At 43.5% G+C, this 26,664-nt stretch overlaps 1 protein-coding gene across 2 annotated transcripts in view; it reads right to left on the bottom strand.

The window, feature by feature from the left end:
* LOC124037992 (anoctamin-8-like) overlaps window positions 1–13,155 on the bottom strand; it is a 62,644-nt gene extending 49,489 nt beyond the window's left edge. The window contains exon 1 of one of the 2 annotated variants that reach the window (XM_046353321.1): window positions 12,587–13,155. In XM_046353321.1, coding sequence (XP_046209277.1) covers window positions 12,587–12,755 — 169 coding nt within the window. In that variant the 5' untranslated portion in view covers window positions 12,756–13,155. Of the gene's footprint in view, window positions 1–12,566 lie in introns of both variants that reach the window. The other variant, XM_046353323.1, reaches the window with a different exon arrangement.
* Between the last annotated feature and the right edge of the window lie 13,509 nt (window positions 13,156–26,664).

Genomic DNA, 26,664 nt, shown 5'->3' with positions numbered 1-26,664 from the left:
CAAAAATTACAATCATGGACCCTCCCAGTCTCGGTCTTGACACGGCCTCGCCCCCCTCTGGACTTGGTCTTGACTCCAAATCTATATGTTCCGGTCTTGAAATCGGTCTTGCTTTAAGTGGTCTCGAACACAACACTGCTTCAGACACATGAAATGGTTCAAAGTGCAGGGCAGCTGATCGGCCGGTTGGTGAAAAATGTCCTACAATGTTATGTTTTTCTAAGTAGAGAATGCTCGGGAGTAGGCAATGTTGAAAAGTAATCTTTAGACATGTACTTTGTAATTACTAAAACAAGCAGACAAGAAAACAGACAAGAAAGCAGAAAGAGAAAGAAAGCAGAAAGAAAGCAGAAAGAAAGCAGAAAGAAAGCAGAAAGAAAGCAAAGAAAGCAGAAAGCAGAAAGAAAGCAGAAAGAAAGCAGAAAGAAAGCAGAAAGAAAGCAGAAAGAAAGTTCTTGCTGTGAGCCAGGCAGGGTCGCGATGTTCTGTGTAATACCGACTGAGTCTATGGAACGTTTTCTTTATGTTCTGAAAACATTACTTTAAATACAACCATGAGGAAACGTGATGCTAATATATTGAAATTCCCACAGAAGAACATTGTTTCTTAACATTCTCTGAAAAATGTGAGAACATTACTTTAAATAGAACCATGAGGAAACGTTAAGCTGAAGTACTGAAATTCACACCTAAGAAATATATGGTTCTCAGAACAATATGTGCTAGCTGGGCATTATTTGTGTCCCTTATTTCACCTCTCTCATTTCACATGTCATCAGTTTACTTCTCATAAGGTCAATACGGAATCACATAACTCTTATTACTACAATATTACATATTTACACCCTTTACTGTATTTTCATGTGTATAGCCCATGGCTCTAACAGTCAAATAACATGGTACATTTGACTTAATATGATGCAATGTTTTACTATGGTAGACCAGCGATGAGATGACAGACTGTCTAGCAGTGACTTAATCCAGATTCGTAGTCATTTTATTTCTGTCTAAAAGAGAGAACATTTCACTTTCCTGATGAATTAGTTAAAATTGCCAAACTTCTGCTGTGCTCTGCATACTGTACAACCACACTGATGATAACAGAATATCTATTTATAGAAAGTCATTCTAGATCTAATTTCCGCTTTTAACTCGCACACACTATCACACATACTATAGTGACGCATAGTATCATACTGTACATCCAGCAACCCTAACCCTCATATCCGTGCTGAGACTGATGCCCTATACCGTAGTAATGATATCTATCTGACGTCTTTGAGGATGTGGATGTCAATAATAATGGCAGTGGGACACTACAGACAGTAGTTGGTCTGCTGATCTCGAGCTCTTATCACTGCTATTATAGGCCTAGGTTTTATCTGTAGAAAGGTCCTATTGTAGTGGTAGATACAGTACATGTTCATGGGCGGTTACCAGGCAGATCGATACCCTGAGGATGTAGAAATTACAGCCCTTAGATCCACTCGCAGTCGGCATTCCAATTCACCACAAAGTTGTTTGATGGGCTTGAGGTCAGGGCCCTGTGCAGGCCAGTCAAGTTCTTCCACACCGATCTCAAACAATTTTACGGACCTCGCTTTGTGCAAAGGGCATTGTCATGCTGAAACAGGAAAGGGCCTTCCCCAAACTGTTTCCACAAGTTGGAAGCACAGATGTGTACCATGACCAGTCTTTCAAAGCATTTCCTGGCTACAGATGTGAGTGCTATGGGCTATAGTTATTTAGTCAGGTTACCTTGGCGTTCTTGGGCACGGGGACTAGGGTGGTCTGCTTGAAATATGTGGGTATTACAGACTGGGTCAGGGAGAGGTTGAAAATGTCAGTGAAGACACTTACTAGCTGATTAGCGCATGCTCTGAATACGGGTCCTGATAATCCGTCTAACCCTGCAGCCTTGTGAATGTTACCTGTTAAAAGGTTTCTCTCACATCGGATACGGAGAGCGCAATCACACAGTCGTGCTCTCATGCATGGTTCAGTGTTGCTTGCCTTGAAGCGAGCATAGAAGGCATTTGGCTCATCTGGTAGGGTTGCGTTATCCGCAGCACGCGGCTGGATTTCCCTTTGTAATCCATGATAGTTTGCAAGCCCTGCCACATCTGACGAGTGACAGGATTCAATCTTAGTAGTATGATTCGATTTTAGTCCTGTATTGACGCAATTCTGAGGACATCAACATAAGACAAAAACACTTAGACAGATTTCTAAAGTGGAAATGTCGGGTGCAGAATCAGGGTAGAGAAGGTTTTGCACTGCATTTTCCTGACAGCCTATTTGTGAGAGGTTCTTATGCAACACTGCACAAAGGCAGGCGACCCTCTTGTTTTAGTTTTGCTGAGGGGTCAAAAGTGGCACAAGAACCACAGCGAGGAGTTTGGTTAGCAACTGTGTTTTAATCACGTTGCCTATGCACCAAAAGATAACTAATATGATTGTGGGTGTTTTTTTTTAAAAAAATCTCCACTGCTTATTTACCACAAATATAAAACATATTCCGAACCGAATCTGTCATCTATTTTTGGAATAACCAATTAGGAAAAAGAGGGGAGACAGTGATGAACTGGTGCTGAAATACTAATGCCTGAAAATGGACCAGAAAGTGTTCCTCGCCCCTGTAGGCTAACTAAAAAGCCCTTCGGTAGAGTGTAGAGAGGAGCTGATCTGGTGATATTCCCCATGTCATGACTGAGGCTAAAAACAGCCTTCCTCTGCATGGCTCCATCGCCATTGTACTTCTACTGGCCTTGCTTAGCAACAACAACAAAAAAATCCCCCCCCTGCTCAGTCCCCCCCTGCTCAGGGAGGATAAAGGAGAGGGATTCTCAGTTTCCATGAGAATTGCAATATCTATTTACACACACCAAAGAACAGCAGTATTGACTCTGCAGGCAGCGATCACAGGGTGACATGCTCAAGAAAGACATTCAAAAGCCTCTCTGTATTGGCAAGGTGGATGTTTATAGATGAAATGCAAACATTTCTCATGTCTAGAATAGACCTAACTTTTAGGAACAGATTCCACATGCATCCACAAGCCAGTCAAAACCATAACCACAGGCTCTTGAGTAAGAGGCAGGCTGACTAGATTTCACCCTCGGACAGACAAGATAAATGTATGGCCAGTTCCACTCTTGCATTTTTCATCTCTGGAAGAACGATAGAAACACAAGACAGCAACTTGAGACAGAGAACGGACTGGAGGGCCCCACCAGGTTGCTCACAAATACTCTCATTATCCCTAAATATGTCCCGTAGACTGCACAGCAACTGCTATCTTTAATCTACCTGATCTTTGGGTCGTTACATGAAATGAATGCCCTTTGCTTCCCTTTGATACATGTAAGTAGAAATTGTGAACCAATATAAGCCTGTTATATTCAATGAAGTGCCCTTTAATGTAGACCTAAATGTTAACCTAAGTATACATCATAATATCTATAGCTGCTTCATCATGGATTTAGCCCAAGTGTAAGCTATACACACTATGCAGGCTAGTTTGTAGGCTCTTTTTACCCTGACAACATTGGATCACTTCTCATAAGACATGGTAACCAGGTTGTGCAATGGACTGGCTGTTAAAATATCAAAAACATCACTGTGCTTCTCCTATAAAGCAGTAGTCTATGGTGCTATGAGAGGAGAAGTCTGTTAATAGGTAGTTATCAATAAAACGTCACAATAAGGCGCAGAGTGTGGGATTTGCCTGCTGGGGGGCTGGAGACCCTCAACTGGCAACTGCACATCGGTTTCAAGGGATTGTTAAATAAATATGAACTATTGGGTTGTAATATCCCCTCTTGAAGAGCATAGTCAGTACTACAAACTGTCAGATTATTCCAAATGTAGCTCTATCATCAGAGTTATACATCAAGTACAGTGGGGCAAAAAAGTATTTAGTCAGCCACCAATTGTGCAAGTTCTCCCACTTAAAAATATGAGAGAGGCCTGTAATTTATCATAGGTACACTTCAACTATGACAGACAAAATTAGAGAAAAAAAATCCAGAAAATCACATTGTAGGATTTTTAATGAATTTATTTGCAAATTATGGTGGAAAATAAGTATTTGGTCAAAAACAAAAGTTGATCTCAATATTTTGTTATATACTCTTTGTTGGCAATGACAGAGGTCAAACGTTTTCTGTAAGTCTTCACAAGGTTTTCACACACTGTTGCTGGTATTTTGGCCCATTCCTCCATGCAGATCTCCTCTAGAGCAGTGATGTTTTGGGGCTATTGCTGGGCAACACGGACTTTCAACTCCCTCCAAAGATGTTCTATGGGGTTGAGATCTGGAGACTGGCTAGGCCACTCCAGGACCTTAAAATTCTTCTTACGAAGCCACTCCTTCGTTGCCGGGGCGGTGTGTTTGGGATCATTGTCAGGCTGAAAGACCCAGCCACGTTTCATCTTCAATGCCCTTACATGGCCCCATTCATTCTTTCCTTTACACGGATCAGTTGTCCTGGTCCCTTTGCAGAAAAACAGCCCCAAAGCATGATGTTTCCACCCGCATGCTTCATGTATGGTGTTCTTTGGATGCAACTCAAAATTCTTTGTACTCCAAACATGACGAGTTGAGTTTTTACCAAAAAGTTCTATTTTGGTTTCATCTGACCATATGACATTCTCCCAATCTTCTTCTGCATCATCCAAGTGCTCTCTAACAAACTTCAGACGGGCCTGGACATGTACTGGCTTAAGCAGGGGGACACGTCTGGCACTGCAGGATTTGAGTCCCTGGCGGCGTAGTGTGTTACTGATGGTATGCTTTGTTACTTTGGTCCCAGCTCTCTGTAGGTCATTCACTAGGTCCCCCTGTGTGGTTCTGGGATTTTTGCTCACCGTTCTTGTGATAATTTTGACCCCACGGGGTGAGATCTTGCGTGGAGCCCCAGATCGAGGGAGATTATCAGTGGTCTTGTATGTCTTCCATTTCCTAATAATTGCTCCCACAGTTGATTTCTTCAAACCAAGCTGCTTACCTATTGCAGATTCAGTCTTCCCAGCCTAGTGCAGGTCTAAAATTTTGTTTCTGGTGTCCTTTGACAGCTCTTTGGTCTTGGCCATAGTAGAGTTTGGAGTGTGACTGTTTGAGGTTGTGGACAAGTCTCTTTTATACTGATAACAAGTTCAAACAGGTGCCATTAATACAGGTAACGAGTGGAGGACAGAGGAGACTCTTAAAGAAGAAGTTACAGGTCTGTGAGAGCCAGAAATCTTGCTTGTTTGTAGGTGACCAAATACCATAATTTGCAAATAAATTCATTAAAAATCCTACAATGTGATTTTCTGGATTTCTTTTCTCATTTTGTCTGTCATAGTTGAAGTGTACCTATGATGAAAATTACAGGCCTCTCATCTTTTTAAGTGTGAGAACTTCCACAATTGGTGGCTGACTAAATACGTTTTTCCACCCACTGTAACTGCATGCTTTTCATGATCAGTAAACATCAATTGATCATGTCATTTCAGATATGTGTGAATAGCGTTAAGATATCTCTCAATATTGGCCACCATTCAGGTATGCGAGGGTAGAACATTCTTATTACACCTCAGTGGGGTAGCCTCACGATATCTCTCAATATTGGCAGTAGAAAGGCGCATTTGCCGATGTACTGTTAGCTGATGTTTTCTTTGCAAGCTACTGGTAGAAACTTTGCACAGTTCGCTTAAAACAGTGGTAATTATACCTAATGTACTTTTTACTCCAACCAACGTAGGGCTACCTAGCGAAGTTAGCTAACATTATCCCCTTTTCAACATTGTTTTTAAGAGTGTTTAATTATGATTGCTGCTGACAAGACATGATATGCTACATTGATCGATGGACAATGTCAAATTAGCTAGCTAACTCATAACAGATCACATCAATATGGCTGGTTAAGAAGCTAACTTTCAGGGTATAAACTAGATGGCCAACTATTTCCAAATATAGTTTGATTTGCTTGCCATCTACAGTGGTGATGACAGAAGTCCGACTGGAAACTTTACCAGGATGAGGATTTACCGGTGTAAATGGATAGGTTACCCTCACATATCTTAAATGACGTGATCAATTGGTGTTTACTGATCATGAAAAGCATGCAGTTACTTGATATATAACTCTGATGATGGTGTAGTTCAGACCATGCTCTTCAAGCGGTGATATTAAAACCAAATAGTTAGCTGTAACATTTATTTAACAATCCCTTGAAAACAGCACATAGTTGTCAATGGTTTTCTGAGAAGCTGGGGGTCTTCTTGCTCCCCAGTACCCAAATCGAATACTCCTCACCGTATTGTGACGTTAGAATAAAATAGGATCAGATAGAATTGAATAGAATGTCTACTGCAATGTCTACAGTAAAAAGTGTAGGTTCTTGCTTCTACAAATGTGGTGGTGAGTTTGATGCTTTTGCATAAATTGTCTTGCCTTTCAGTGCTGTCACAGAGGGTTGGTGTGCACTATTAGAAAAAAAAGTGTTCTTCGGCTGTCCCCAATAGGAGACATTTTTGATTCCAGGCAGAAACTGTTTTTAGTTCCAGATAGAACCATCTATGGAAAGGGTTCTACCTGGAACCAAAAAGGGTTCTTCAAAGGGTTCTCCTATAGTCCTAAAACCAGGAAATAAGTTAGCTCTGGTTCGTTCAGCCATCCCTATGGGAAAAACGAAGGGGGAAAGAATAGGGTTTTGGAATAAATGACGAAACTAAGGTCTGAGATTAACACAGGCTTAGGAGATCTTATACGTTTGGTTCTATGAGATAGCAGTCAGTTAACATGACTATGAATTATGAAGCCTTTTTATTAGTATATAATATTCACAAAAAGTGATGTAAGCGGATGAAGATTAAACCTACAAAAACATTTTCCTCGTAGGTTTTGTCCAACGAACCATGGCGGAGTTGGTGCCTACAAAAAGAAGCTATTGCTATTTCTCTCTAAGGGGACAGCCAAAGAACCCTTTTGGGTTCTAGATAGCACCTTTCTTTCTAAGAGTGTATTTAAACCAACTTGTGTGACATTGGACCTGTCTAAATCTGCTTAAAGCAGAGCGGAGGGCTCCTTGCTGAGGGGTAAAAAGAGAGAAACAGAGACAGTGGAATCCCTGTCAGTGCCAAGGGTGTGTGGATGATGTGTGCTGAGACAGTGTGCATATCCCTGCTTAGAGGGATAGTTCGGGATTTTGGCAATCTACTTCACCAGAGTCAGATAAACTTGTGGACACCATTGTTTTGCATCTGCATGCAGTTTGAAGGAAGTTGCAAACTACCGTTAGTACAATGACTGGAAGTCTATGAGACTAGTACACTTCCAGTCATTGCGATAACACGAGTTAGCACTGACTTGTGAAACTACCTCTAGCTTCCTTTATGATGGACAGAGACATAAAAAATGGTATCCACGATTGACAAAATACCGACCTATTCCTTTTACAACATTTTACTTGTGCCTTATTGCACAAGGAGAATCGCCTTTATTAATGCTGAGTTCTGAAGAAAGAAACTCTTAAATAGGTTTACACAGATGAACATTTACCCCCCCCCCCCCATCCTATCTCACCAAGATCACAGAATAGATAGAGCGCCGCTTTCTGAGGAGGTTTGAGTCGGCAGAGTGAAAACCCTTCTCATGATCTGATCGTTTTAGACAGGAGGGGAGTTTATCAGTATGCAAACTCCCATGCTCCACACTCCCATGCTCCACACTCCCATGCTCCACACTCCCATGCTCCACACTCCCATGCTCCACACTCCCATGCTCCACACTCCCATGCTCCACACTCCCATGCTCCACACTCCCATGCTCAGAGTTTGTTCTCCAAGAGTGTTCAAGTTTAGTCTTAATTTGGGGACTTGTATCGCTTAGATCAGTGCTTCACTCGATCTATAGAGAAATACAGTAAAACCAATGGGAATTAGAAAATATACTGGTTATAAGCACAGTTCAAGTACATGTTTAGCGGAGTAACCCCCTTCACAACCATTACATCAGGTTAGGGAAACTCCACAGAAACGTTTGCTTGCCTTTGACTTTCCAATAATGGATGTCACTTCCAAACAACAACAAAAAAAACACTGATGTTCTGGTTGAATGAATATCCACCATAAAAACCATGCCCTGATTTCCCTACTGTAACCATCTGCATCTTATCAGCACAACCACTCTGCACTGGAGTGGTCAATAGTTTCTGAAACTACGGAGACGCCCCAAATGGCAGCCTATTCCCCTGGTCAAAAGTAGTGGACCACATAGGGAACAGGGTACCATTTGGGACTCACCCTAAGATGTTATATGATGGACATGTAGTTAATGTGGAGGACGAGGGAGGGGACTGAGAGGGTGAGGTCACAAAGGACGGTGTCTTAATGGATCAAAGCTACTTTAGGCTAACTGAAAAAGGATTAGGAAGACTTGCTTAAAACATGGAGAAGAAACATCCAATCCTCCCCGCCCGGCTAAAACAGAGAGCAGGGCTGAGGGGGAAAATCAGGCATCAGGACTCAACATGCTGTGTGGCGGCGTGGCGCTGATATGTGTGAAAGCAGTTATGTGATATGTTAATCATGACGAAAGCCTGCACTGACTCCCCAGCTCTTCTCCCCCATGAAACAACTGGGAAATACAGCCCATAATATATACTACACGAAGTGTACAAAACATTAGGAACACCTTCCAAATATTGACTGCCACCATTTTTTGCCCTCAGAACACTCAATTCGTCGGGGAATGGACTCTACAAGGTGTCAGGCATTCCATAGGGATGCTGTCCCATGTTGACTCCAATGATTCCCAGAGTTGTGTCAAGTTGGCTGGATGTCCTTTGGGTGGTGGACCATTATTGATACACACAGGAAACTGTTGTGCGTACTGCCATGACCTGTTCAAAGAACTTACATGTTGTCTTGCCCATTTACCCTGTGAATGGCACACATACACAACCCATGTCTCTGTCTCAATTGTCTCAAGGCTTAACAAATTTTTCTTTAACTTGTCTCCCACTCTTCATCTACACTCATTGAAGTGGATTTAAAATGGCCGGGCGGCCAGCTCTAGGAAGAGTTGGTGCTTCCAAACTTCTTCCCATTTAAGAATGATGGAGGCCAATGTGTTCTTGGGGACCTTCAATGATGCAGAAATATTTTGTTACCCTTCCCCATAATCCTGTCTCGAAGCTCTACGGACAATTCCTTCGAGCTTGGTTTTTGCTCTGACATGCACTGTCAACTGTGGGACCTTATATAGACAGGTGTGTGCCTTTCCAAATCATGTTTAATCAATTGAATTTATCACAGGTAGACTCCGATCAAGTTGTAAAAACATCAAGTATGATCAATGGAAACAGGATGCAAGTGAGCTCAATTTCGAGTCTCATAACAAAGTGTGTGAATACTTATGTAAATAAGGTATTTCTGTTTTTATATTTTATTTCTAAAAACCTGTTTTCGCTTGGTCATTATGGGGTTTTGTGTGTAGATTGATGAGGAAAATAAATAATTTCATCAATTCTAGAATAAGGCTATAACGTTTCAAAATCTGGAAAAAGGGAAGGGGTCTGAACACTTTCCGAATGCACTGTACAAAGTAAAAGTGCTATACATCAAATTCCTTGTATTAAGCAAACCAGACGGCACAATTTTCTTTATTTTTTTTGTGTTCCTATTTTCCACCATAATTTGCAAATAAATTCAAGAAAAATCCTACAATGTGGTTTTCTGGATTTTTTTTTTCTAATTGTGAAGAAGCTGCTAGCGCTGCCTGTTCTGCAGTGATAGCCTCCCGTCAGCTCAACTTGTGTTGCTCTCAGCTGATCCCCTTACATTCAGTAATCTTGCTGATTTGTCATCATGAGGGTCCCAGAGATAAAATGTAGCATCATTTTGTTTGATAAAATCCAATTTTATATTCAAATGCAGTAACTTGGGTTCTACAGTTTGAACCCCTGCTGTGTAATAATTTAGCTAGTTATTCTGCATATTTCATAGAGTCAGAGTGCACTGATATCAAAAATTAGGAACTAAGTTAAAAAATTATCGGATGATCGGGAATCCTAATATTTTAGGATGAGTCCCACATCCTACAAGACAGATTGGATGAGGGAAGTGCATCGTGTTGGAGTGATGCCATCTGACGTAAGACAATGGGCCTGTATAGCGTTTGCAAAATCATCAACATCCGTTTCAATTCAACCCAGAATTGAACTAAAAATAGACAATAAAATAGGCCTAGGGTTTCAAGCTCTGGTTGATTTCAAATGTAATGATATATACTGATGTTGAATTGTGTTCGGATGTCAACGCATCCAAATAACAATATTTGAAGGAGATGTGTCTTCTGCATGGATAGTTCCATCTGTGACACTGGCTTTGATTCCAGTTTGTCTACAGATTAATAATTGATATGCTGGATTCAAGTCTCCATCTCAACCCAAAATCCAGGTAAAGAAGAGGAATAATTCAAACTTTACTTAAAGTGCATTTAAAAGTTTGATTTAGACCCTATTCTTTAACTTTTTGGGGGGTTGAGAAGGAGACATGAATCGAACATATCAATTATCAATTTGTAGACAAACAAAGTCAGATGGAGCCAACTATCCAAACAGAAGAGGACAGAAGACAAATCTCCTTCAAATGTTGATATTTGGTTGCGTTGACAACCAAACACAATTCAATATAATTTTGAAATACAATAAATAGCCTATTAACTTAGACAAGTTAACAAACTATGTTGGAGTCATGTCTCCAACTCAACCACAAATAAAAATTGAAGAATGGGATTAAGACAGTGGCTCAGATGGAACAATCAGTTGATACATCGCCTTTAAAATGTTATTTGGTTGCGTTGTCAACCAAACACAATTCAATATTACTTTTTTAAATACTAAAGTTAAGGCTAACATTCCACATTAAAATGGCCACATTGAGGTTACTGTAACTATAAATGTCTTCTTATGTAATTACATAAAGTGTGCATGTTCAAGATTGCATGCATAGGTTATAGCAGGTCTGTGGAGATCTTCACAATTGCTGCAATAATCTTCAACGGCATTGATGACTTGCACTTGTATTTATATGTATTTTCAACTGCAATCCAGGCCACTTGGTTCTGCTATTAACACACTGATAACACAATAAAATGTTGTATAAATAAACATTGTATTCCTATTTAAAGTGTTATCAGTGTGTTTGTATTCCTATTTAATCCTATTTAATTGAAAGCACAGTGATGGACATTTGGGTGACTAACTGTCACGCCCTGACCTTAGAGCTTTTTATGTCTCTATTTTTGTTTGCTCAGGGTGTGATTTGGCTGGGCATTCAATGTTCTTTTTTCTATGTTTTTGTATTCCTTTGTAATGGTCGGGTATGGTTCTCAATCAGGGACAGCTGTCTATCGTTGGCTCTGATTGGGAACCATACTTAGGTAGCTTTTGCCCACATGGGTTTTGTGGGTCGTTGTATTCTGTATGGTTTAGTTTCCTTACAGAACTGTTCGTTTTCCTCTTTGTTCGAGTGTTCTGAGTTAATAAAATATCATGAACACGTGCCACGCTGCGCTTTGGTCCAGTCATTTACAGAAAGAGGATCGTTACACTAACTAAACCAAAAATCAGATATTGTTTTCCCATTGGAATTTGTTGATGCTTTTAGATGGTTGCAAAGCATAGCGATAACACATTGGAAATTCAACAAATTATTTTTGCATGGGTAAATAAATATTGTAATCTCATTGATCAACATCAACCAAATATGACCCAATTATCCACATTGAAATTGTGGTGTGCCCAGTAGGTAGATAGAAGATGGGGGCACAATGCCAAAGAATCTTAACAAAATACTTAATTTAAATAACAAAATATTAAACTGTCATTATGGGAAATGCGTTTTGGTTGAACAGGCTTTCAAGTTTGTGGTAAACGGTTAAAACCAGACCATTTGAAAACTCAGAATATAGCAGCCCTGATCCATAAAATGCTGCCCATTGGGCACAGAAATCAGTTCAACGTCTAGTTTTTAATGTACTTTTGGTTGAGTTGTCACCTAAGTGAAATCAACAAAACATCTCACCATGCCATTGGATGGATTTAGGTTAAAAGTTGGGAGAAAAAAAATAAATGCCATTTATGTTGATGACTTTTTACAAATCCAATCAGTTTTCCACATTGATTCAATGTCCCCACGTTCATATTTTTGGGGTTGATTTCACGTGGAAATAACGTTGATTCAACCAGTTTTTGCACAGTGGATGGTAATTCCAGGTTGTTGCTGGATATTACAGGCTAAACCTCCCACATGTCAAACCTACAACAAACATGTGGAGTGAGTGTTAGCAGGCTAGCCTAGAGACAGCGACGATAATACTGTAAATTTAAAGACAAATACACCCTTCTACAAACAATATAAGATGTGGGCTGTTTATATGGTGGCCATGTGCCTGAAAAGACGAAAGGACGGTGCTGCGCCTGTCCTATATTGCTCGTCTAGTTTCCCGTCGCATCTACCCGTCCCGTCGCCGCAATTCTAACTACATTACATTTCCGCCCACAAGCCAAACTGACCCTTTGAAATACGGGCTCACCCAGTACACCGGAGGACGTTTGCTGCGAGGAGGCAGCACTTGGATCTGTCTTTTCTCCCTCGCGTTGCGATCGGTGTTTGTGCCAAAAGCCCTCGGTGCCGTCTCTGCTGTTGGAGGAGCTGATACGGGCAGCTGCAGCTGCTGCTCCCGTCGCCCCGGTCTCAGGCATGCTCTTTCAGTGGGGTGTAACGGTCAATACTCTCCGGGAAAAGGGAGAATGAAATCGCATCTCAGGCAGGCAAAGCATGGACCGCGACAGACCGGTGGGTCAAAGATACAGAGGTTAAATTAACGTGAAGTGATGGTTGTTGTGCTGGTGGCTCATCCTGGTTTGCAGCAGAATGCGAGCAGATGGATAGCGCTCGGTTGATTCTTAAGTATCGAGGCTTAAGAGAAAAGGGGAGACGACACGTAGGCTACAGCCAGCCACCACACACAGACACATGCCCTGGAAATAAAATATCGTTATTTTCCTCCTTGCCCTCCAAGAGAGCATTTCAATAAATACACCTTTCTCTGACCTCTGCAAACGTCCAGAGAGCAAATTGTTTTTATAGAACCACTACCCGATGCAGAAGCGCCACCCCCCATGTGATATCAGTCAAAATACTAAACGATTTACTTTCCAATCCCACTGGTCACGCTGTCATTTCAACGTAGATAATTGGGTACTATTTGGTTGAGACGTTGATCAATGATATTACAACCTATAGTCACTCACTCAAAAATACAAAAGTTAGTCAAAGGTCCAATGTATTATCATGATGCTTTCAACCATCTACTGGTAAAACCACAACCAAATTCCAAGGGAAAACAATGTCAGATTGTTGGTTAAATTGGCACCCAAATGTCTGTCACTGTGCTTTCAACCATTTAAAGGCACAGCAAAATTCAAATGGGAATACAATGATCTATATTGTGTTTATGTATACAGCAGATTAGTGTGATATCACTGCTTCATCTAATAGCACAACCAAATGATGCTGGATTGCAGTTGAGATGCATTACCAGTAGTACTACTGTTCAAGACTTTGTGCAGATTATTACAGCAATTGTGAAGATCACCACTGACCTGTGATGACCTATGGGTTCTATCTTGAACAGGCATGCTTTACATGATTGCGTAAGAAGAAATGTATTGTTACAGTAACCTCAAAATGTGGCTATGGATGTGTTACTCCATTTTCAGGTTGAATGTTACTTCAGGATATTTATTATATTACAAAAGTAAGGCTTAAAAAAACATATATATTTTATCGATAATGTCTATTTAATGCCGAAAAGGCTTCGACCATCTTGAATGGCCTTTTCTATTCCAAATTTGGAAGCTTTCAACTTTCCAGCTGGAATAACAAATGTAATAAAAAATATTAATATATAAATCAATATATTTTATATTTAGTCAACCACCAATTGTGCAAGTTCTCCCACTTGAAAAGATGAGAAAGGCCTGTAATTTTCATCATAGGTACACTTCAACTATGACAGACAAAATTAGAAAAGAAATCCAGAAATCCTAAAATCTTTTCACGTGGTGATTTTGAAAGGATAACGCAAAGAACATTGACAATTTCATAATTAAGAACGCTATAAAATGGAAGAAAATGAAAAGTATACTACAATAACTAATATCACTCCCTAAAAACACAACCCTATGGAACAATCCTTGGATAAAGTTTCAAAATTAACTGATGGTCCACATGGAAAACTGGCGTAAGGCATAGAAACCATCAATGACTTGGTAATATGAAATACATTTATTTCCATGACAGAATTAAAAAAGGAATTTTGGACTGACCAATATAGATATTTTCAAATATATGAAACTTAAAAGTTTCATATCATGAAATTTATATTTGAAATCTTTTGGACATCAGAGCAATCTTGAGGGTATCCTATTTTAGTCAGAAAGGGATATTCATAAATAGGTAAGAGTAGGCGAGATGTGCATTCGGAAAGTATTCACTTTTTCCACATTTTGGATGACATTTATTATTTTCCTCATTAATCTACACACAATAGCCCATAATGACAAAGCAAAAACAGGTTTTTAGAAATACCTTATTTACAGTTGAAGTCGGAAGTTTACATACAGTACACCTTAGCCAAATACATTTAAACTCTGTTTTTCACAATTCCTGACATTTAATCCTTGTAAAAATTCCCTGTCTTAGGTCAGTTAGGATCACCACTTTATTTTAAGAATGTGAAATGTCAGAATAATAGTAAAGAGAATGATTTATTTCAGCTTTTATTTCTTACATCACATTCCCAGTGGGTCAGAAGTTTACATACACTCAATTAGTATTTGGTAACATTGCCTTTAAATTGTTTTACTTGGGTCAAACGTTTCGTGTAGCCTTCCACAAGCTTCCCACAATAAGTTGGGTGAATTTTGGCCCATTCCTCCTGACAGAGCTGGTGTAACTGTGTCAGGTTTGTAGGCCTCCTTGCTCGCACACACTTTTTCAGTTCTGCCCACAAATGTTCTATAGGATTGAGGTCAGGGGTTTGTGATGGCCACTCCAATACCTTGACTTTGTTGTCCTTAAACCATTTTGCCACAACTTTGGAAGTTGTGCATTTGGAAGACCCATTTGCGACCAAGCTTCAACTTCCTAACTGACGTCTCGAGATGTTGCTTCAATATATCCATAGAATTTTCCGCCCTCATGATGCCATCTATTTTGTGAAGTACACCAGTCCCTCCTGCAGCAAAGCACCCCCATGCTTCACTTTTGGGATGGTGTTCTTCAGCTTGCAAGCTCCCCCTTTAACCTCTAAACATAACGATGGTCATTATGGCCAAACAGTTCTATTTTTGTTTCATCAGACCAGAGGACATTTCTCCAAAAAGTATGATCTTTGTCACCATGTGCAGTTGCAAACTGTAGTCTGGCTTTTTTTTATGGCAGTTATGGAGCAGTGGCTTCTTCCTTGCTGAGCAGCTTTTCAGGTTATGTCGATATAGGACTAATTTTACTGTGGATATTGGTACTTTTTAACCTGTTTCTTCCAGCATCTTCACAAGGTCATCTGCTGTTGTTCTGGGATTGATTTGCACTTTTCGCACCAAAGTACGTTCATCTCTAGGAAATAGAACACGTCTCCTTCCTGAGCGGTATGACGGCTTTGTGGTCCCACTGTGTTTATACTTGCGTACCATTGTTTGTACAGATGAACGTGGTACCTTCAGGCATTTGGAAATTGCTCCCAAGGATGAACCAGACTACTGTAGGTCTACAATTTATTTTTCAAAGTTATTGTCTGATATATTTTGTTTTTCCCATGATGTCAAGTAAAGAGGCACTGAGTTTGAAGGTTGGCCTTGAAATACATCCACAGGTGAACCTCCAATTGACTCAAATTATGTCAATTAGCCTATCAGAAGCTTCTAAAGTCATGACATCATTTTCTGGAATTTTCCAAGCTGTTTAAAGGCATAGTTAATTTAGTGTATGTAAACTTCTGACCCACTGGAATTGTGATACAGTGAATCATAAGTGACATAATATTTTTGTAAACAATTGTTGGAAAAATGACTTGTGTCATGCACAAAGTAGATGTCTTAACCGACTTGCCAAAACTATAGTTTGTTAACAAGAAATGTGTGGAGTGGTTGAAAAACTACTTTTAAGGACTCCAACCTAAGTGTAAGTAAACTTCCGACTTCAACTGTACATAACTATTCAGTCCCTTTGCTATGAAACTCGAAGTTGAGCTCACGTGCATCCTGTTTCCATTGCAGAATGAAGTCCACCTGTGGTAAATTCAATTGATTGGACATGATTTGGAAAGATAAACACCTGTCTATATAATGTCAGGGTTAATGAATCCTCTCTCTCTCTCTCTCTCTCTCTCTCTCTCTCTCTCTCTCTCTCTCTCTCTCTCTCTCTCTCTCTCTCTCTCTCTCTCTCTCTCTCTCTCTCTCTCTCTCTCTCTCTCTCTCTCTCGTTTGTGTGGGCGTGGTTCCCAATCTCGGCCTGATTGTCTGCGCCAGCTGGAACCACTTATCTTCCCTTTATATGTTCTGTAACCAGTGTTTCTTGTTGTCAGATCGTTGTTACTTCCCTGAGGTCGTGTCGTGTGTCCGTGCTCATCTCTCGCCGCCCTTATGTGGATTATCTGCTGTGCTCCTTCCTACCCATCCGGACACACTCCCCTGGATTTCTCAGCACGCAATCATCGGAAGAGGCGCCCTAGTCCCTGGGTCGGATTCCATCTGAGTACAGTCTGTCTGTCCTGTTGCTGCTGTAAACAGTATTCATTAAACCATCGTTGCTTGCATCTTGCATCCGCCTCTGTATTGTCACAGAACGATCTGACCCGACCATGGATGCAGCGAGTTCAACGAGTCTGACCGAATTCATTTCCCGCAGTATCACGAGAATGGATCAACAAGAGGAGAACATCTCCAGCACAGGTCGGGCAGTACAAGCCCTTGCGACGCAGGTATCCCAGCTGACCCAACAATTACAACATCTGAGGGGTTCCGCTGCGCCACCTACACCGGCAGTTCAACCCGCCCCGCCAGAGCCGGATTCCCAGCTAGAGCCACGGCTACAGACACCAGAGGGTTATTCAGGTGATCCTGACTATTGCAGAGCTTTTCTTACGAGATGTTCCATGCATTTCTCGTTGCAGCCACGGACCTTCAACCGTGAACAGTCTAAGGTAGCATTCGTACTCATACTGCTATCAGGCAAAGCGGCTCTTTGGGGAACGGCGGTGTGTGCGAACCAGGACCCATGCTGCACCTCTTTCCAGACACTCTCCGAGGAGATGAGAAGGGTCTTCGATCGGGCCGTGGCGGGTAGGGAGGCGGCCAGACTACTTGCTGACCTTCGCCAAGGAGACCGTTCAGTATCGGAATACTCCATCCAATTCCGCACTCTGGCCGCAGAGTGTCAGTGGAACGAGGAGGCGCAGTGGGACATGTTCCTGCATGGGCTGGAGGACCGGATCCAGAAGGAGATTTATGTTCTGGACCTTCCCAGGAGTTTAAATGGACTAGTGGAACTAGCCTTGTGGGTCGACGCTCGTCTGAGTCGTATTGGCTGCCGAGCATGCCCTAACAGACCGTATAACAACACGGAGGGCTGGCATGCCAGCGGCGGGAACACGGCCAGTTCAGCCTCCGCTCACGAACCCATGCAGCTGGGGAGAGCTCGCCTCTCCCGGGAAGAGAGGGAGAGGCGGAGATCCCAAGGACTCTGTCTCTACTGTGGTAGAGCGGGCCACTTTATCCACTCCTGCCCGGTAAAAGATCAGGCCCGGTAGTAAGCATGAGGCTACTATCGGGTGGTGTCACCACAGAGAAGACCTCATCATCTACTCTCCTCCCGGTAAGACTAAGATGGGCCACCCACACGTACGACACCCAAGACTTACTGGACTCAGGAGCAGAGGGTAATTTCATGGACTTCAAGCTCGCTCACAAACTCCAGATTCCTATCACCTCACTCACGCACAAGATATCCGTCAACGCTCTCAATGGTCAAGAACTCCCCAACATTTCTCACACCACTGAACCTATCACACTCGTCACTTCTGGCAATCACACTGAGACACTATCATTTCTACTCATGGACTCACCCCTTGCACCATTAGTTCTCGGCCACCCTTGGCTCACCCAACACAACCCCAGAGTTGACTGGGTTCATAACTCTATATCCATGTGGAGTAACAAGTGTCTTGAGTCCTGTTTAGTATCTGCTTGTTCGTCTGTGTCTGATTCTGTGTTTCTAGAGGAGGCAGTGGATTTGTCTAACGTGCCCGTTGAATACCTCGACCTGAAGGAGGTGTTCAGTAAGTCCCGTGCTGCTTCTCTTCCTCCGCATCGTCCCTATGACTGTGCAATAGAATTATTGCCAGGTGAGTCTCCGCCTAAAGGCAAGTTATATTCACTCTCTGTTCCTGAGAGGGAGGCTATGGAGAGATACATCTCTGATTCTCTGGCATCTGGATTCATTCGTCCTTCCTCTTCTCCAGCGGGGGCGGGGTTCTTCTTTGTGGGGAAGAAGGACGGATCTCTGCGTCCTTGCATTGATTACCGTGGGTTGAATAACATCACTGTGAAGAATACCTATCCCTTACCGTTGATGTCCTCAGCCTTTGAAAGGTTACAGGGAGCATCCGTGTTCACTAAGTTGGATTTACGTAATGCATATCATTTGGTTCGCATAAGGGGGGGGGGACGAATGTAAGACCGCGTTTAACACCCCCAGAGGGCACTTCGAATATTTGGTCATGCCTTTTGGGCTATCCAACTCCCCAGCGGTTTTCCAGGCACTCGTCAATGACGTGCTGAGAGATATGATTGATCAGTTCATATATGTTTACCTGGATGACATACTGATTTTTTTCTTCTCTCCAGGAACACTTTCAGCACGTCAGACGAGTGCTTCAGAGGTTGTTGGAGAATGGACTTTTTGTCAAGGCGGAGAAATGCATTTTTCATGCACAATCCGTTCCATTCCTAGGTTACATCGTCTCAACTGAAGGTATTCGCATGGATCCTGACAAGGTTAAGGCTGTGGTGGATTGGCCAAGCCCAGATTCCCGTAAGGCCCTACAGAGGTTTCTGGGATTCGCCAATTTCTACCGGCGTTTCGTTCTCAACTTTAGTCAGATAGTCGCTCCTCTTACCGCCTTAACCTCCCCCAGAGTGACGTTCAGGTGGTCCGATACAGCCGAGGCTGCATTCACCAAACTCAAGAGCCGCTTTGTTTCGGCTCCCATCCTCATAGCTCCCGATCCCTCGCGTCAGTTCGTGGTAGAGGTGGACGCTTCAGAGGTGGGGGTAGGTGCGGTACTTTCCCAACGTTCCTCTTCTGACGACAAGATGCACCCTTGCGCATTCCTTTCCCATCGGTTATCACCTGCGGAACGCAACTACGACATTGGCAACAGAGAGTTGTTGGCAGTGAAGTTAGCACTGGAGGAGTGGCGCCATTGGTTAGAGGGTTCGGGGGGTACCTTTTTATAGTTTGGAGGCGTTCCTAGGGGGGGGGGGAGGTATTGTCACGGTTCATGAATCCACTGCCTCCTCTCTCTCTCTCGTTTGTGTGGGCGTGGTTCCCAATCTCGGCCTGCTTGTCTGCGCCAGCTGGAACCACTTATCTTCCCTTTATATGTTCTGTAACCAGTGTTTCTTGTTGTCAGATCGTTGTTACTTCCCTGAGGTTGTGTTGTTACTTCCCTGAGGTTGTGTCGTGTGTCCGTGCTCATCTCTCGCCGCCCTTATATGGATTATCTGCTGTGCTCCTTCCTACCCATCCGGACACACTCCCCTGGATTTCTCAGCACGCTATCATCGGAAGAGGCGCCCTAGTCCCTGGGTCGGATTCCGTCTGAGTACAGTCTGTCTGTCCTGTTGATGCTGTAAACTGTATTCATTAAACCATCGTTGCTTGCATCTTGCATCCGCCTCTGTATTGTCACATATAAGGTCCCACAGTTGACAGTGCATGTCAGAGCCAAAATCCAGCCATGAGGTAAAAGGAATTGGCCATAAGGTGCCGAGAAAGGATTGTGTTGAGGCACAGATCTGGGGAAGGGTACCAAAAAAGCTCCTCTCCTCAGCTGTGAAATGGCATAATAAAGCGCACAGCCTGTCCTGCCTGGGAGGATTACCTACATTATGATTGATTTATGTCTTCATGGATATGGGGTAGCAGGTAGCCTAGTGGTTAGAGCGTTGGGCCAGTAACTGAGTGGTTACTAGATCGAATCCCCGAGCTGACAAGGTACAAATCTGTCGTTCTGCTTCTGAACAAGGCCGTTAACCCACTGTTCCTAGGCTGTCATTTAATGCCTTGAAGCATATTTCTTGGTCTTCATACGTTTTCCATGTAAACATTGTAATACATGTCATTCTCTTTCGCAAAGCCAAACGTTCTCTAGTTTCTAAAAGCATAAAGGTGAATTGAGACCTAATTTATTTACTTTGTCAAACCATGTCAACATGTGGAGCACACTGTGCAACTCAGTTTCAATATACTCATCCTGCACTTGTCAATAGACAGATAATGCCTGAAAAACCGCTCCAAAACAAATATTGATGTTAGCTGAATCTTTGACATATTTTTAAGCTAACAATTATTTCAGGTACCATCCCCAGGATCTGGAAGGTGGCCGGCCCATATACTCCCCCTTCACAAAGGTGGTGACCCGTGTGACCTAAAACATTTTCGCCCCATTTCCAAACTCTCTTGCCCAGCAAAAATTCTAGAATTCTATAATCCCTCAATTTATACCAAACAAAAATATAAACGCAACATGTAAAGTGTTGGTACCATGTTTTATGTGCTGAAATAAAAGATCACAGGAATGTTCCAAATGCACAAAACCCCTATTTCTCTAAAATGTTGTGTACAACGTTATTACCATCATTGTTAGTGAGCATTTCCCTTCGGCAAGATAATCCATCAAACTAACAGGTGTTGGATACCAAGAAGCAGATTAAACAGCATGATCACAGCCCGGGCAGGGTCGAAGATTAGTTTTGGCCAGTATTCGTTGACGTTTCACATATGCTTTATAGTGCAGCTCAGGGTACCAATCGCTCCAGGATCATACAGATACACTATATATACAAAAGTATGTGGACACCCCTTCAAATTAGTGGATTCGGGAGTTTCAGCCACACCAGTTGCTGGCAAGTGAATAAAATCGAGCACACAGCCATGCAATTTCCTTAGACAAACATTGGCAGTAGAATGGCCTTACTGAAGAGCTCAGTGACTTTCAACGTGGCACCGTCATAGGATGCCACCTTTCCAACAAGTCAGTTTGTCAAATTTCTGCCCTTCTAGAGCTGCCCCAGTCAACTCTAAATGCTGTTATTGTGAAGTGGAAATGTCTAGGAGCAACAACGGACAGCCATGAAGTGGTAGACAACACGAGCTCACAGAATGGGACCACCGATTGCTGAAGCGCGTAGCATGTAAAAATTGTTTGTCCTCGGGTTACAACACTCACTACTGAGTTGCAAACTGCCTTTGGAAGCAACATCAGCACAACAACTGTTCGTCGTGAGCTTCATGAAATGGGTTTCCATGGCAAGCAGCGGCACACAAGCCTAAGATCACCATGCACAATGTCAAGCGTCAGCTGGAGTGGTGTACAAATCACTGCCATTGGACTCTAAAGCAGTGGAAACGTGTTCTCTGGAGTGATGAATCACGCTTCACCATCTGCCAGTTGACGGATGAATCTGGGGTTGGCAGATGCCAGGAGAACACTACATGCCCAAATGCATAGTGCCAACTGTAAAGTTTGGTGGATGAGGAATAATGGCCTGAGGCTGTTCTTTGTTTGGGCTAGGCCCCTTAGTTCCAGTGAAGGACAATTTTAACTCTACAGCATACAATGAAATTGTAGACTATTCTGTGCATCTAACTTTGTGGCAACAGGTGGGGAAGGCCCTTACCTGTTTCAGCATGACAATTCCACCGTGAACAGAGTGAGGTCCATACAGAAATGTTTATAAAGTTTGGTGTGGAAGAATTTGACTGGCCTGCACAGAACCCTGACCCCAACAACATCAAACACCTTTGGGATGAATTGGAATGCTGACTGCGAGCCAGACCTAATCACCCAACATCAATCAGTGCCCGACCTCACTAATGCTCTTGTGGCTGTATAGAAGCAAGTCCCCGCAGGCTTCTAGTGGAAACCTTCCCAGAAGAGTGGAGGCTGTCAATGCAGCAAAGGGGGGACCAACACCATATTAATGCGCATGATTTTGGAATGAGATGTTCAACGAATAGGTGTCTACATACCTTTGGTCATGTAGTGTATGTGAAACTGCCCAGAATACATTTCATAGTTAAAAATAATCTACTTAATGTTAACTGGCTAACAAAAGTTTAATGACCAAAAGGAAATAACGAATATGGATTGTGTTGCAACTATGTGTTAACTAGCTTAATTCACTAAATTAACTAAAATACAAAAGAATGTGTTCAAACAAGGGCAAAGGGGCGACATGGACTGTCTGTGAAACTAAGACCTTCTGGAGATCTGGGGAGATGAGAGTATCAAGGTGGAACTTGCAGACACCCACAAAAATATGGTGGTGCATGGGTACATTTGCAAACATATGGGGGAAAAAGGCTACTCAAGGAATGCAGAGCATAGTTGGACATAAAAAAATTAAGCAACTCACAGTACATTTCAGTTAGGGTTGCACTCAGGAAGCTTGGCGGATGAAAAAGACAAGTGTCAATATTGTGACATGATTGACGCCATCATTGGCTCACGCCCAACAAGAAAGCCAATCGGAACTGTGCATACATTGTCAGAGGTTGGCCTACTGCTGCAAATCAAAGTCCAAACCAGATACTGAACATTTCATCACCCGGACTGGGTACCCTCGTTGCCGGCCCCGGACTGAGGACCGTCCCTGGAGGCCCCGGACTGGCCCGTGGAGCAGGCACAGGACTCACCAGGCTGGGGAGACCTACTGGAGGCCTGGTCCTTGGAGGAGGCACAGGATGAACCAGGCTGTGGGGGAGCACTGGAGATCTGGTCCTTGGAGGAGGTAAAGGTCGAACCTGGCTGTGGGGGAGCACTTAGACCTTGCACCGCTCCTCTTGGCTGAATGCCCACTTTAGCCCGGCACATGCGGAGCGCAGGCATAGGACGAACCGGGATGTCACAGTGCACTGGAGACACAGTGCGCAGAGCCGGCGCAGGACTCACCGGGCTGTGGAGGCGCACTGGAGGTCTGGATCGTGGGGCTGGCCCAGTCTTCACCAGACGGCTAGCATGCACCTCAGGATGAGTATGGAGAGCTGACTCAGGTGAGATCAAACTGAGGACACGCTCCTTAGGGCGACAGTCGTATATATTCCCCCCCAAGCAGACACATTGATGGCTCTGAACGAACTTTATTTGACTCTTTGCAAACTGTAATCCATTTATCCGGAGGCTGCATTCATTGTAGCTGGGGATTTTAACAAGGCTAATCTGAAAACAAGACTCCCTAAATTGTATGAGCATATCGACTGCGCAACCAGCGCGGGAAAAACCTTGGATCATTGTTACTCTAACTTCCGCGATGCATATAAGGCCCTGCCCCGCCCTCCTTTCGGAAAAGCTGACCACGACTCCATTTTGTTGATCCCTGCCTACAAACAGAAGCTAAAACAGGAAGCTTCCACGCTGAGGTCTGTCCAACGCTGGTCCGACCAAGCTGATTCCACACTCCAAGACTGCTTCCATCACGTGGACTGGGATAGACAGCAACATTGACGAATACGCTGATTCAGTGTGCGAGTTCATTAGAACGTGCGTTGAAGATGTCGTTCCCATAGCAACGATTAAAACATTCCCTAACCAGAAACCGTGGATTGATGGCAGCATTCGCGTGAAACTGAAAGCGCGAACCACTGCTTTTAATCAGGGCAAGGTGACTGGTAACATGACTGAATACAAACAGTGCAGTTATTCCCTCCGCAAGGCTATCAAACAAGCTAAGCGTCAGTATAGAGACAAAGTAGAATCTCAATTCAACGGCTCAGACACAAGAGGTATGTGGCAGGGTCTACAGTCAATTACGGACTACAGGAAGAAAACCAGCCCAGTCACGGACCAGGATGTCTTGCTCCCAGGCAGACTAAATAACTTTTTTGCCCGCTTTGAGGACAATACAGTGCCACTGACACGGCCTGCAACGAAAACATGCGGCCTCTCCTTCACTGCAGCCGAGGTGAGTAAAACATTTAAACGTGTTAACCCTCGCAAGGCTGCAGGCCCAGACGGCATCCCCAGCCGCGCCCTCAGAGCATGCGCAGACCAGCTGGCCGGTGTGTTTACGGACATATTCAATCAATCCCTATACCAGTCTGCTGTTCCCACATGCTTCAAGAGGGCCACCATTGTTCCTGTTCCCAAGAAAGCTAAGGTAACTGAGCTAAACGACTACCGCCCCGTAGTACTCACTTCCGTCATCATGAAGTGCTTCGAGAGACTAGTCAAGGACCATATCACCTCCACCCTACCTGACACCCTAGACCCACTCCAATTTGCTTACCGCCCAAATAGGTCCACAGACGATGAAATCTCAACCACACTGCACACTGCCCTAACCCATCTGGACAAGAGGAATACCTACGTGAGAATGTTGTTCATCGACTACAGCTCGGCATTTAACACCATAGTACCCTCCAAGCTCGTCATCAAGCTCGAGACCCTGGGTCTCGACCCCGCCCTGTGCAACTGGGTACTGGACTTCCTGACGGGCCGCCCCCAGGTGGTGAGGGTAGGCAACAACATCTCCACCCCGCTGATCCGCAACACTGGGGCCCCACAAGGGTGTGTTCTGAGCCCTCTCCTGTACTCCCTGTTCACCCACGACTGAGTGGCCACGCACGCCTCCAACTCAATCATCAAGTTTGCGGACGACACAACAGTGGTAGGCTTGATTACCAACAACGACGAGACGGCCTACAGGGAGGAGGTGAGGGCCCTCTGAGTGTGGTGTCAGGAAAATAACCTCACACTCAACGTCAACAAAACTAAGGAGATGATTGTGGACTTCAGGAAACAGCAGAGGGAACACCCCCCTATCCACATCGATGGAACAGTAGTGGAGAGGGTAGTAAGTTTTAAGTTCCTCGGCATACACATCACAGACAAACTGAATTGGTCCACTCACACAGACAGCATCGTGAAAAAGGCGCAGCAGCACCTCTTCAACCTCAGGAGGCTGAAGAAATTTGGCTTGTCACCAAAAGCACTCACAAACTTCTACAGATGCACAATCGAGAGCATCCTGGCGGGCTGTATCACCGCCTGGTACGGCAACTGCTCCGCCCACAACCGTAAGGCTCTCCAGAGGGTAGTGAGGTCTGCACAACGCATCACCGGGGGCAAACTACCTGCCCTCCAGGACACCTACACCACCCGATGTTACAGGAATGCCATGAAGATCATCAAGGACAACAACCATCCGAGCCACTGCCTGTTCACCCCGCTATCATCCAAAAGGCGAGGTCAGTACAGGTGCATCAAAGCTGGGACCGAGAGACTGAAAAACAGCTCCTATCTCAAGGCCATCAGACTGTTAAACAGCAACCACTAACACTGAGTGGCCGCTGCCAACACACTGACTCAACTCCAGTCACTTTAATAATGGGTATTGATGGGAAATTGTAAAATATATCACGAGCCACTTTAAACAATGCTACCTAATATAATGTTTACATACCCTACATTATTCATCTCATATGAATATGTATACACTGTACTCTATATCATCTACTGCATCCTTATGTAATACATGTATCACTAGCCACTTTAACTATGCCACTTTGTTTACATACCCATCTCATATGTATATACTGTACTCGATACCATCTACTGTATCTTGCCTATGCTGCTCTGTACCATCACTCATTCATATATCCTTATGTACATATTCCTTATCCCCTTACACTGTGCATAAGACAGTAGTTTTGGAATTGTTAGTTAGATTAGTTGTTGGTTATCACTGCATTGTCGGAACTAGAAGCACAAGCATTTCGCTACACTCGCATTAACATCTGCTAACCATGTGTATGTGACAAATAAATTTGATTTGATTTGATGTCGTGCCTCATGCACCAACACAACAGCTCTCTCCTAACTCTCTCCTCCAATCTCCCCATCAACTCCTTAACTGTCTGCTTCATTCCCTTCACTCTCCTCCAAGTTCACCTTCTTCTCCCCGACTGACTCTGGTTCCGTGTGCCCCCCAAAAAATGTTTTTTGGGGGCTGCCTCTTCTGGCCACGCTGCTTGGTCCTTTGGTGGTGGGTAGTTCTGTCACGTTTGTTGTAAGGATTGGACCAAGGCACAGCGTGGTATGCGTACATTCTCTTTTAATGAACACCGAACAAACCATAAATTTAAAAAAAAATTAAAAAATGGAGGAGGCACACAGGGAGATTGGCGGAGTCAGGGGTTAGACCTGAGTCTACTCCCCGTGCTTACCGTGGGGAGCTTGTGAGTGGTCAGGCACCGTGTTATGCAGCAAACACCTCCATCTTCCCTTCAGTTGACCAAAAGCCCTCTCTACAGTAATGTGAGAAG

The sequence above is a fragment of the Oncorhynchus gorbuscha genome, linkage group LG06, assembly GCF_021184085.1.
Source record: "Oncorhynchus gorbuscha isolate QuinsamMale2020 ecotype Even-year linkage group LG06, OgorEven_v1.0, whole genome shotgun sequence".
In the NCBI taxonomy this organism is placed as follows: domain Eukaryota; kingdom Metazoa; phylum Chordata; class Actinopteri; order Salmoniformes; family Salmonidae; genus Oncorhynchus; species Oncorhynchus gorbuscha.
Note: the sequence above shows the minus strand (reverse complement) of the source record. Positions and strands in the feature narration are given on the sequence as shown.